This window comes from Sturnira hondurensis, unplaced genomic scaffold (genome assembly GCF_014824575.4).
Source record: "Sturnira hondurensis isolate 20B ecotype Veracruz unplaced genomic scaffold, ASM1482457v3 Scaffold0008992, whole genome shotgun sequence".
In the NCBI taxonomy this organism is placed as follows: Eukaryota; Metazoa; Chordata; class Mammalia; order Chiroptera; family Phyllostomidae; genus Sturnira; species Sturnira hondurensis.
Window position 1 is genome coordinate 255650 of NW_028081623.1, and position 13134 is coordinate 268783.

Genomic DNA, 13134 nt, shown 5'->3' on the forward strand with positions numbered 1-13134 from the left:
CAGGTCAAGAGGTTTGAGAGTGCCTTTATTTTAAAGTCATCATGTAGTCATAACCTACTGTACACCACTCTAAAAACCACACTCAATACTCTATCCTTCTGAAGTCCCTTTTGTCCCATGTCTCCAAACTACCTAGCTGTTACTCAATTTTCAAAGCCATAGACACATTATCTCTTTTGTGATGCCCTAGAAGTTCTTCACTGACACCTTCAAAGTCTTGTTTTCATGCCATGCTATTCGTTTTCACAAAAAATGCTGCGACTACTATTATTATTATTAATAATATTATTAAAAATGATATAAAGAATACTAAACTTGAATAAATCATGTCCTCTTCTTCGTTCAGAACAGTATTTAAACAAACATCTTCAGTAGCACACACATTGATAGTATGAGTATCTGTTATAATGACTTTCTTTTCACAGTCGGCATTGGCATAACAGCTGCAATGAAAATGTTCGGCAAAGTTTTGCAGGTCTTCATTTGAGGGTTTCCCTTTTATTTTAAATGTTCCATCTGCACTAGTTTCAATAGCAAAATTCAATGGGTTCAGGTGAAGATAGTTATCTGAGTCCCAGTTTTTCCTTGTGCAGATTCCTCTGTCCTGACAAAGCACTTGGCTACATATTTTGGACGCCAGGGTGATGTTGATTAAATAAGGGTTCAGTGTGGTCTCCATGTAATCATGTAGTCTTGTGCAGGTGTCCTGTAAAATTGTTAGAAGGTCAGCATATTAATACCCAAGTTATTTCACGTGTGAATTAATTCACTGCAATCGAGAATTGCTAAGGAAACACACACACAAAAAAACCCAAAACCAAAAACAGTCCCAGCAAGGATGAGAAAATATTTTATTATTTGTGCCTTAATCAAAATTATTTTTTGGTAACATTTGTAAGTTTCACATGCTATTTTATGCCACTGAAATAATTTACTGATTGAGGCTTAACACTCCTTAGCCTTGGCCTTCCTCAATAATTCATAAACTACTGGGGAGTGAGGGACAGCATAGGTTCTGGGATCTATCTGACCTGATTGGATTGGAGCTACAGTTCCATTAATAACTAATTGTGTGAACTTGGGAATCTCTCAAGCTTTCTAAGCCTTAGCTTTCTAATTCTTGGCTTTCTATCTGGGTGACCTTAGGCAAATTAACATGGCTGTGCTTTAACTTCATCATCATGTAAAAAAAAATTATTATAGCATCTACCCTATGTGGTTGTTGTGAAGATAAAAAGATAGTACGTATATGAAAGTGTTTATCCCAGGGCCTAACATCTCATTAGTTAGCCCTCAAGAAATTATAAATAAATGTAATAAGTATCACCCATTTTTCAGATAAGTTTAAAGAACACTGGGGAAAAAAGTGGTTTCTAAATTGCTGGCTCAAAACAACTAAACAGATTCACCTGAGTATGCTTTATATTAAATCACACATACAGTTCAGGTTACAGGTGAATTGTAACAGCTCTTTTCCAAATATATTTATTTGGCAGAGTATGAGTGGTAACTAGAATCTTCATCTTGAGACTAGTGTATTCTATAACTGAGACACTGTCTTTTTGAAAACATAGAAGATAGTCACTTTGTTTCATGAACAGCAAGCAGTACCGTTGAGTGAGCAGGCTGTGCTAGCCCTTCAGCAAAGCAAAGGAACTGGTGGTAGGTCAGTAAGCAAGTTAAGGACTCTTGGCAGCTTCTACTTGAATTTGTTTCTTGTTCCTTTCCTTGGGATGATGCTCCTTCAGTGGTATGCAGAATAAGGGTCTTCCAAGGATATTCATACCCCAACCCCCTGGAACCTGCGACCATGTTACCTCACATGGCAAAAGGGACTTGAGACATATGTTTAAGGCTATGGACCTTGAGATGGGGAGATTATCCTGAATTATCTGGATGAGCTCAATCTAATCAAAAGTCCTTAAAAATGTAGAAACTTCTCCAGCTGGGATAAAAAAAATAGAAGAAGGAGGGAAAATTCAAAGGTAAAAAATGACTCAATCCAGCATTGCTGGCTTTGAAGGCAGAGGAGAGTGCCAAGGGCTAAAAAATATAGTGACCTCTAGAAGCAGATGTCTAGCCACAGCCAGCCGGAAAATAGAGATCTCACTGCTACAACCAAGAGAAAATTAACTCTCCCAACGACCCAAATGAGCAAGTGAGGACCCTCCCCTAGATGACACCTTGATTTTAGCTTCCTGAGACCCATGTTGGACTTCTGATCCACAGATAAGAAGATCTATAAGATAATAATTTTATTGCTTAAACCACCAAGTCTGTTGTAATTTTTGTGGCAGCAATAGTAAACCTCTTCTTACCCCTCCCATAGCTGTGCACTATCTTTTGGATAAAATTCAACTTCCCTCGACTTGTGTATAGACTGATACAGTATAACTCTTCCTCTTACACAGCCACTGTGCCACCCTTAGCTGCACTGACTGCTTTACAAGCATGACAGTTCCTTTCAAACTGCACTTACTGTTTCCTCTGCTGAGAATGCTCCTTTTTTCTAGTTTCTAACATGAGTCATTCTATCTTGTTCTTCAGATTGAAGCTTTAATTAGATAATGCCCCTCTCAGGACGGGCATTTCTGTCTACTTTCTAACATCTGTTTTAATTCTCCACATAGTACATATCACATTAATTTTTTTTCTCATGTGCATAGTTTCTCTATCTCCAACTTTAACAAAAGTTCCATGGGGTCAGAGACTTTGTCAATATTCTTCAATACTGTATCCCCAGTGCCAAGAATATGTGAGAATTTATACCAAGTTCAAATTACATTATAGTTGTCCACAGAGACAAGAGCTAGGCAAAAAAAGGCATGAAAGCATGAAAATGGCTTGAATCATTAGCCTACATAAGGTGCAGTCTTTGGAAAGATCTAAATTTGGCTTTTTAAAAGATAAGTTCTGGTTTATAGCATTTGTCATTACCTGTGGTGTACGTACTCCTACCATGGCAAAATTTAACCTACCAACCTGACATCACAGAATGCAGAACTGAAAATTGAGTATCCCACCATTACACATTGTGGTAGCATTCTGCAGAGTAGTACATCATCACATAATATTTCCACTTACAGGTACAATAGATGTGAATAACCTCAAGACATGAAGTAATTGACACATTATAAGCATTTATTTCTTTGTTTTAATATAATTTATTGTATTCTAAGTTTTTATAATTTAATTTTTTAATAATGGTCATGTTGAACAACCAGTTCACAAAATTTATGCATATTTAACAATCAGGTCTCATGAGCTCAGACCGATAGGAGTTGGCTTTATCACAGCAATGGAGCTAATAAAATACAATGGAAAGCAATGGTTTGCTTACATTTGATAACAATTGTTTTAGGTTAATTCTCGTCATTAAAACTAAATTTGCAATTACCAGTTTCTCAAGTTGTTAGTGGACCTCAGGAAACATGACAAGTAATCCATGACTATTGATTACAAATGACATAGAAAAAGAGAGAAAGTAATAGAACTAGAATTCAGAATAATTGTACAATGGGAAATATAGCAGGAGCATATAGAACAGAGTCCACAGGAGCAATTACAAAGGAATGTAATTAAATAGAAAATAGTTGCATTAAGGTTGAAGGATTGTCCCTGTACAAATAACACTGACAACAGTCTGGGCACCTTGGTAGAAGAATGTGAGCCCAAGATGAAAGCGAAAGTAAAAGAAAACTGACAATTACATAATATGTCACATCATCCTACTGATGGGGGGCATGCCTGATTCATTCCTCACCAGAGTAAAGTGGAGTCCTCAGTTCTTAAAAAAAAAAAAAAGGAAGTCGTACAGAGAACTTATAAGTGGTCCCTTGTAACCTAATATAGAGCCCTCGAGAAAGGCGTTTATAGATCTGGAAAAACAACTAGTGAAAATTAGAAATATATGTAGGTGAATTATAATTTTTAAATAATTCCCTGACATATGAAAGATTTTGCAAATGGAACATATACACCTTTCTCTGAACTTATATTTTATGTTATCTCTCTTTATTGATGATCAAACTAGAGACAATAGCATTCTACCAAACAGGAAAAGGGGTTCANTTGGTAGAAGAATGTGAGCCCAAGATGAAAGCGAAAGTAAAAGAAAACTGACAATTACATAATATGTCACATCATCCTACTGATGGGGGGCATGCCTGATTCATTCCTCACCAGAGTAAAGTGGAGTCCTCAGTTCTTAAAAAAAAAAAAAAGGAAGTCGTACAGAGAACTTATAAGTGGTCCCTTGTAACCTAATATAGAGCCCTCGAGAAAGGCGTTTATAGATCTGGAAAAACAACTAGTGAAAATTAGAAATATATGTAGGTGAATTATAATTTTTAAATAATTCCCTGACATATGAAAGATTTTGCAAATGGAACATATACACCTTTCTCTGAACTTATGTTTTATGTTATTTCTCTTTATTGATGATCAAACTAGAGACAATAGCATTCTACCAAACAGGAAAAGGGGTTCAGATTATCTTGAAAGTATTTCACACGGGTGACTTTCATTAAGTGCTGTGATAAGTGAAGTAAAAATATGGCTAGTCTTAGAGTACAGTTTCTTCTCTCTGAGCACTAGGATAAGACCCCTGGGCCATGAACTTTACTAGATATTCTCCATGACACCTATTCTCCATTCTCCATCACTACTTCCACACCCCTCAGAGAAGAAAAAGTTCAGCTCCAACTCAGTAGTACCTGAGTAACAGTTTTCCTCTTGCTTTGAGATAAGAGTATTAAAGAGGTGGGAGATAAAGCACTGAGGTGTAGAATTAAACAAGGATGAAAATAAAAAGAGGAAATGATTAGGCTATGATAGTTAAAAGCTTTTGGGACTAAACAAAATGCATTAGGAGAAAATGAACAAAACAGGCTAAAACAGACATTCTTTTCTCATAAAAAGAATATTACTTAAAATTGACACTGCTAAATATAATCTGTGGGAAACAAAGAAGGGTTCCTTTTTCTTTCCCTTAGGGAATCTTTGAATAATTTACTAATATTTTCAAAAAGTAATTCCCAGTTGCCCGCATATACCTATTCCACTTTCTTCCCTGCCCAGCCCTCACTAAACCACTTCTAAAGTCTTTCCCATCTCAGAGATACCACCTTCAAGCCAAAAGCCTAGGAATCGTTTTAACATTTTAACCACTTCTCTTATCTATCTTACTTGCCAAACACTCCCTCAGCCAACCCTCACAGTTCTACTACTGGATTATACTCAAAATCCAAACACCTGCCTGCACAAAGGGCCCAAACCACCAACAGCCTCTCTGTGCTTCCACTCTTGCCCCTCTAACATCTATTTTCAACCAGCTAAGTCATTCTTCTGTGATGTTTATCAGAAATTTTCACTCTTCTGCTCAACCTCCTAGTGGCTTTTTAACTCAAAGTGAGAGTCCATCATGAACTATGGAGCCCTACAGCTGGCCCTCTGCTATCTCACTGATCACACCCTTCGCCACTCTCTTCCCTGATCACAGCACTTCAGTCACATTGAACTCCTTGGTCTTTTGAAAAGCACATTGCAGCCTCAAAGTTATTGCACTTAAGACTTTATCCCTGTGGTTCAGACTTAGGGTGGTTCAGTGGATTCAGTGCTGGCCTGTGAACTAAAGGGTCACTAGTTCGATTTCCAGTCAGGGCACATGCTGGTTGGGGGTCAGATCCCCAGTGGGTGGCACATGAGAGGCAACCACACATTGATTTTTCTCTCCCTCTCTTTCTCCCTTCCTTTCCCTGTCTCTAAAAATAAATAAATAAAATCTTTTAAAAAATGGTTTGGTCTCTTATTTCCATTAGGTCTCTGATCCAACAGTACTTCAACAGAGAGGCCTTTTATGACTGCTCCACCTTAAATAACACTATCACCCTTTATCCTGCCTATACTGCTTCATTGCTCTTCATTGCAGTTGTACCTCAGTTACCTGGCATATTATATCTGCATATGTCTTTGCTCTGTTCAATGCTACATTTCTAGCATCTAAAGAATTACCTAGAACTTGGTTGATAAACCAAGGGGTCAGGAACATTTTTTGTAAAGGGAAAGACAGTAAATATTTTGGGATTTTCAATGGTAAAGTTCGTTATTCCTTTAAGGTGCAAAAGTAGCCACAGATACCAACAAATGACCCTGACTACGTTCCAATGAAATTTTACTGATAAACACTGATATTTACATTTTACATAATTTTCACATAGTATGAAATACTATTCTTTTATTCTTAAAATCCACTTGAAACTGTAAAAATCATTTTTAGTTCATGATCTGTACAGAAAGAAGCAAGCAGTAGCCCAGATTTGACCCATGAATATTGCTTGCTGACTCATGCAATACACTGTCACTGAATAACTAAATGACTAAATGAATAAAAAAGGGCTTAATTAACACTAATTGAATTAATTAAAGAAAGAATAAATGGCCCTGGCTGGTGTAGCTCAATGGATTGAGCGTGGGCCTGCGAACTAAAGGATCACGATTTGATTCCCAGTCAGGACATACGCTTCGGCTGTAGGCTGAGAGGCAGCCCATCAATGTTCCTATCACACATCAATGTTTCTCTGCCTTTCTTTCTTTCTCCCTTCCACTCTCTCTAAAAATAAATAAATATAATTTTTAAAAACTTTATCAGTGGATTGAGCATGGGCCTGTGAAACAGAGGATTGCGGTTCGATTCCCAGGCAGGGCACATGCCTGGGTTGCAGTCCGGTTCCCAGCAGGGGATGCACGAAAGGCAACCATACATTGATATTTTTCTCCTTCTCTCCTTCCCTTCCCCTCTAAAGATAAATAAATAAAATCTTTTTTAAAAAGAAAGAATAAATGAATGCCTATTGACTAGTTGGACCTCTGCTGAAAAGAGACACAGCATTGTGTAATAGAAAGAAATGTAAACACTGTCAGAAAACTAAGATTGTAGTTCTGTGGCTAGTAAGTCTTACTTAGTAAAGTGACTTGTAAGTAAGGCTAAGAGAACTTAATCTTACTAAGACTAAGCCTAGAGCACAGAGCCTAGAGAACTTCAATTAATCTCACCAAATTTCTGTTTTCTCACTGAAAAACAGTTACAATATTTTCTGCTCCCCCAATAACCACACAAGTGAAAGATGATTTGATTCAGCCAGTATTAACCGAGCACCACCAACTAGGTGCCAAGTACAGAATTATTCAGTACCACAATAATCTTCAAGAACATTAAAAGTAGAAATGTTTTCATCTATGTCTTATCAATTCAACTTACCACACTTTGACTTAAATTGAGGCTTCCCCACATTATAACTCCAGAGGCACCTAGAGAAATAGTTTCACCAACTGTACTCACAAGGTCTTCCTGGAAAATATGACAAAAAAGTTAACAGATAGAAATAAAACTGAATGTTATACATAAGCAGTAACAACAAAGCTACGAATGCTGCCCTATCAATAATAATTTAAATTTTACATAATTTTCATGTTTTATAAAATATTCTTTTGTTTTCCCCATGATTTATTTCCATCTTTCACACCACCCTTGCACTACCATAACAAAAATATAGGTATTTATATAATTTGTGTTTCTTCTATTGACATGAGAGCAGACCCAAGAAAGAAAAAAAGGAACTAAGTTAGTACACTGCCTATACTACTTAATTTTCTATGGTTGCTAAGATATTACATTAAAATGAAACATATTCTTATCTTACATTCATATAATAATGTAGAACTACCAGTGCACATATTCCTAGAGAAAATCAAAAGCTAAATTTCACTCCCTTCAAAAATGATCTTGCTAGAGCATTTGAGATCTTGCCCTATCAAGTGCTAGAGCATGTGATGGCATATGTCATCAGTTTAGCTCAAATAAACTCTCCTAAAAATTTTAAATGATGTTAAATTCCCCCAAACACTATTTGTGGAACTATTGCATAGCCCTCATACCTTGATTTACTTACCTGAGTAAGGTATTGAGAAGATACATCAGTAAACACTGGACGAGTATATATAAAAACTGGAAGTGGACTTTGAGCATTTGGTACTTTAGAAACCCGAATGGCTTCCTGAACACGATTACGGACAAAGAGTGGAGCTTGTGGAGAAGACTTCAGGAAGGTGTTCAAATAGATGGATGGAAAAAGGGCAGTGCTTTCATTCCACAGCCAGTTGAGCTCATCATTTCTTCTCTTTTCCAATTCAAAGCAACTCCCGTTATATTGAGGTTTAGTATAATAATGATTGTAACAGTCAGGAAAAAGGTAATAACCCCATAAATGTTTTGGCCGAAGTGATTTTGCCAATTGTAAAGTCTCTTGCATGAAATTTTTTCCTGCTGTTTCGAATTGTTTTTTGGCTAGATTGGTGGCATTTGTGAGACTAAGTTGTGGATTTTGTCGCTGAACCAACTCAATAGACCGATTTCTGTAAATATCTTTAGGTTTCCAGTTTCTTGCCCAGAGAGGACTCCATTCTTCCCAGTCAATAATGGCCAAGCCCGCATCATCTTTCGGCATGTAATGGTCAATGTCTGTCCTAGCTTTAGCCAAATGCGCTTGTAAGGAACCCAACTGGGGTATTCCTCCATGCTCATTTTTGCCATGCTTATCTATATGAGGATATAAGCCAAGTCTATCAACGTAAAATAATGTAATGGGTTGTCCTATCGCATCTCTTTGGGGGTTTCCTATTAAAGAGAAGAGGCTCAAATCTATGGACACATTAAACCTCTTAGAACAAGGTTCAGTTGGGGCATTCCAAGCCCATAGAAAAGGAATATCTGGGAGAAAAGGAGGTGCTGCAAACTCCTTAGTCAAGCAACAGGGTATCAGAAGGAAGGCGAATACAACCTGGGATGCTTCACCGGACCCAACAAAGCTCCTAAAGAAGATATGCTTGAACTTCAGCACTCCCATTGCAAAGAGTAAGACTATGAAAATCACTTATTTTTTTCCTACACTCTTTGGTTTATCCAATGTTTGACCTAAGATTTAAGCACAGAAGAATCATAAAATGAAGCCACTTTGGTGGATAAAGAGGTATAATGATATTATTTTTAAATAAATACTATTCTTCCTGCTTCATGTTTCAGGAAGGTTTTGCAAGTTGCTTTATCTATAACTGAAAAACAAAGAAAGAAAGAATGCAGTGTTATACTACACTTCTGTATCATTGATTGTAAGCTCTACCAAGTTCTCAACTTTAAGTTTGGAGAGTTTAGCTCAGTTTTTGAAGATAGAAAGCTCTTGTGTTTGAATAAATAAAATTGTTTTCTCTTATTTGTGATACCAATCCTATAAGAGTTAACATTTGTCTCACTCTCCAAAATCATCACTGAGCCTGCAGAGAGATGTGCGGCCCTTTTCCTTCTGCCTCCCCCACTGTGCAGCATGCCGGACCGAGCAAGGCCTTAGCAAGTGCCTATTGCATAAAAATAAATCCCAAGTTGAACCTCTCATTCGTGTTTATTTCTTGAAAGACCAGCACATATTGGTCTGCCAAAAACTGAAAACAGCCTCTCATAGAATTGCGAGATCTTCTTTTTTTTTTGAAGGAGGACAGGTGAAGGAGAAGGTATAATTCTCTTCTGAGGTAATAAGTCCAAATTTACTTGAAACTATTGAATCAACCACAATCTCCTACTGAGGAATAAGTAGAAAAAATATTTCAAACAGCAATTTGTCATAATCTCTCGTACATACATAAATACATTTCTCAAAGTAATGTATTCTCATGTTTAAAGTTAATAAAACATTTTATGACTTTATATCTTCCACTAAAAAGAGTAGTTCTTGCCTAACTTAATAAGAGCAATATGTGAGTGTTGGTCTTCCACAGTCTTTAAGTGAGCTGTCTTGTCATTCTGATTGCACAATGTGAGGTGTCAAGGCACTCTGTGGTGCAATAAAATGGACTGAGCCAAGAATAAGAAATTAAGCTAAGTATTACTTAATATTTTCTATTTGTGATAATTACCTACAATAAGACATATTTCAATATTCTGTAAACATTAGAAGGAAAGGAAACCCCTTAGCTATAATTAGATTAGTAGTATACCGCTATGTGCAGTTACAATGAGAATCATACCATTTTACCTAAGAAAGTGTTTCCATACCCTACGAAGTAGCCATCCATCCCATTGCTGAAAAACTAACTAGCCTGAAGAGAACACAATAGACAGAATAAAATCAAATCTTAAGAACTATTATGCTGCAATGAAGAGGCTCAGATGCCATACCAAAGAATACTGATCACAGCCCTCAGGCAGGTAACACAATAGGTAAAAGAGGCAAGATGTGTGAACCACACATCGCCAAGGCCATCTCTTGTCCTAAGAGAAGATCAGCTATTTGGCCCAAGTTATTTTGAATGATGCCAAATGTTCCAATTTTTAATGTCTTTTCTAGAAATTGGAAGTGTTCAGACATTGGGGGTAGAGGGGGTGTCAGCTAACAGAACTGGGAGCTGAATCTAAAGGATCCCTGGTCCCAGAGAGCATTTGGTAGGGTAGTGACATGATCAGATGTGTTTCAGAATGATAATTATAATTACCACTCTCTACAAGATACAACTGGAGAGGAACAGGTTGAAGTAGTGTAAATAAGTAGGAAAGTACAAGAGTGACAGAGATGGAAAGAGGACAAGATTTGACAGCTGTTGGTCACCAAATGCATTTGAAGAGTACAGAGGGTGATAATTTATGTTTCCTTGGTTTCTGGCTTAAACAGCTAGATGGAACCAGACTAAATCAAAGAGGTGATCCCTCAACTTCTTTCTTTATATCCATAATCTTTCATCTGTTAGGAAAATAGTAACGAAGTCAATAAAGATAATGGAAGTAAAATGTTTTAGAAAAATTAAAATATCATAGATGCCTGAAATAAATATATTTTTAAAAACTTTTTAAAAATATTACTACATGTGCTCTTAGATTTATTTGGGAGAAGGGGGATTAGGTGTGAAGGGGAAGATTTGCATTTAGATGAAAAGGATGGGCCATGAGTTAATAATTAATTGTAAAACTGGATGTTGAGTACATGTAGGTCATTTCGTTCAATTTCTTTGCATGTTTAAATACATGTAGATGAGAACACATCACAGTAAAATATGCCACTTTGGTATATTGATTATTTTGAGCTGAATACCCTTCAGAAATAGCAGATGCAGAAAGGAATTTCTGATCTCCCCTTTTTATCTAAAACCAGGACATAAGATTTTCTGTGAGAAGATGCCCTCCCTGTACCGGAAAGAGAGCATTCTTTATCACTGGAGATGGTAAAATAACACAGAGACAGAATAACCCTTTTTTTTGGTTTCCCCCATCGATTTCCCACAATCTGCCAACCTCTCTCAGATCCTTTCCTCTTTGTCTTGTTACACCTCTACAATTTATCATTCTTTGTTGAAATGGCATATAAGTTCTCAGGCCTATCCTATGTTTGTTTGTTTCTTTTCTAGAAATTTTAACACCAAATAAAAATGTTTATGCTTGTCTGCTGTTCATCTGTCTTTGGTCAGTTTAATTCTCAAGCCCAGTCACAGAAACAGAGAGGGTAGAGGAACAGTCTCACCTCCCCTGTAGCATTTTACATGGTAAAGTTTGTTTTTCACGTCCTGCTCAATGTGAGAAAATTTTCTTTTCTCAGTAACTACTATTTTGATGATGTGGCTTCAACAAAGTTCCACTAAACAAGAAGTCCTTTTACAGCACATGTGTTCACAAATCCCCAATATTTAGCAATCAAAAATTGTTATTTTAATATATACTTATGGAACTCAGATTCCAAACTCCAAAGTCTATACTCTCAACTGAGAACCAATCATCTCTAAATTTTTTGAGACTGCCTGATAAAACATATTCATCATAAATACATACAAGTGTCTGAATCAAAAGTATATTAACTATCAATAAAGTTATATGACATTAAATCAACCTTAAAGCATTAGTACCACTTTCTTTATATAATATATTAGAAATGAATTTAAATAATATAATAGGCACAGTTTAAAAATCAAAGAAAAATAGTAAGGCTTGTGTCTTGTATGAGCAAAATTTTTTTGAAAATAAAAATGATTGCAAAGTTACAGAATCCTCTTGTTTTTAAGATACCTACCAGTGAAATATCACAAGATAAACAGCCTCTTGAGGAAATCAAAAGAATGCCAAACTGTGTTTACTTATCAAAGTCTTGCAGACATGATTCTTGAATTACACTTCTGGAGTATAGATCTTAAGGTCTCTTACATATCTAAAAATCTAAATTTGGGGACTAAGTTTCTCAATGCTTTTCAACTATGCTATTATTTGACATATTTATCCAGTTCAATTTATAACTCCTAACTAGAACCCAATCAATGTTAAATACAGTAAAATTAATTTTTCTAACACTACTTACCTTTACAAGCATATTAAGATATGTTTCAATTTTTAAATGATTTATTAATGAAAATAATAAATATACAAAGGAAACTAAATCTAAAATATTTTTAAATTTTATTCAACAATTATTGATAAGGAACAGCAAAATACCAAAGAACATAAGTGAGATTAAAGAATCATTGAATGTATTACATAAAATTTGTTTTATTCAATTTGCTAAGAAAAGGTGAATCATTAAGTAAAAGATTTATTTACTTATTTACTTATAAAATTCATATACATGTACAAAACACATTTTCTAATAAGAAAAAGTATCTCTTCTTTAGCGTACATCTTTGAACAAATCCTTAGAGCACAAACCTTGTGACACAAATCAACAAACTTCCCATAATTGAAATTGTAAATAAAGTCCTAATCTGGTAATAACTTTGAAGTATTCTAGAGGGACCCCTAAAACACCTCACAATATTTCTTTCTTTTTTTTTAATTTTTGCATTTTTTCATGCACCATAGTACATTTAAGCTAGATTTTATTCAACTGTCTCTTCACATGAGTTATCAGCAGTTTCCCGTTGCTGCGTGTGTGTTTTCTGGGTGAGCTAAATCTTTCTTCCCCTGCTGCAAGACTGCTGCCTTCACAGTGACAAAGAAACTGTCAGGAAATGTGTTTCCCACTAGGGGTGTACCTTCCACAATGTCTAGTGATTGAGGCACCTACTTTGCTGAGCAAATTTATACAAGACTTGACAGACAGCCCTGCAAACTTC

The 13134-nt window shown here is 36.0% G+C and overlaps 1 protein-coding gene across 1 annotated transcript; it reads right to left on the reverse strand.

Moving 5' to 3' along the window:
* Positions 1 to 223: 223 nt before the first annotated feature.
* On the reverse strand, positions 224 to 8903 carry SPAM1 (sperm adhesion molecule 1). The gene is made up of 3 exons (XM_037056483.1): positions 7950 to 8903; positions 7259 to 7348; positions 224 to 706 (listed from the first exon to the last, which is right to left on the reverse strand). The coding sequence occupies exons 1-3, from the start codon at positions 8901 to 8903 to the stop codon at positions 224 to 226; spliced, it is 1527 nt and encodes a 508-aa protein (XP_036912378.1).
* Positions 8904 to 13134: the final 4231 nt, after the last annotated feature.

Excerpts from the sequence above, each read along its gene's own strand:
- SPAM1 (XM_037056483.1), bottom strand. The coding sequence starts at position 8,903 with ATGGGAGTGCTGAAGTTCAAGCATATCTTCTTTAGGAGCTTTGTTGGG. Across the intron at positions 7,349-7,949 it reads CTTCTCAATACCTTACTCAG|GAAGACCTTGTGAGTACAGT; the intron begins GTAAGTAAATCA and ends CATATTTTCCAG. Across the intron at positions 707-7,258 it reads TCAATTTAAGTCAAAGTGTG|GACACCTGCACAAGACTACA; the intron begins GTAAGTTGAATT and ends ACAATTTTACAG.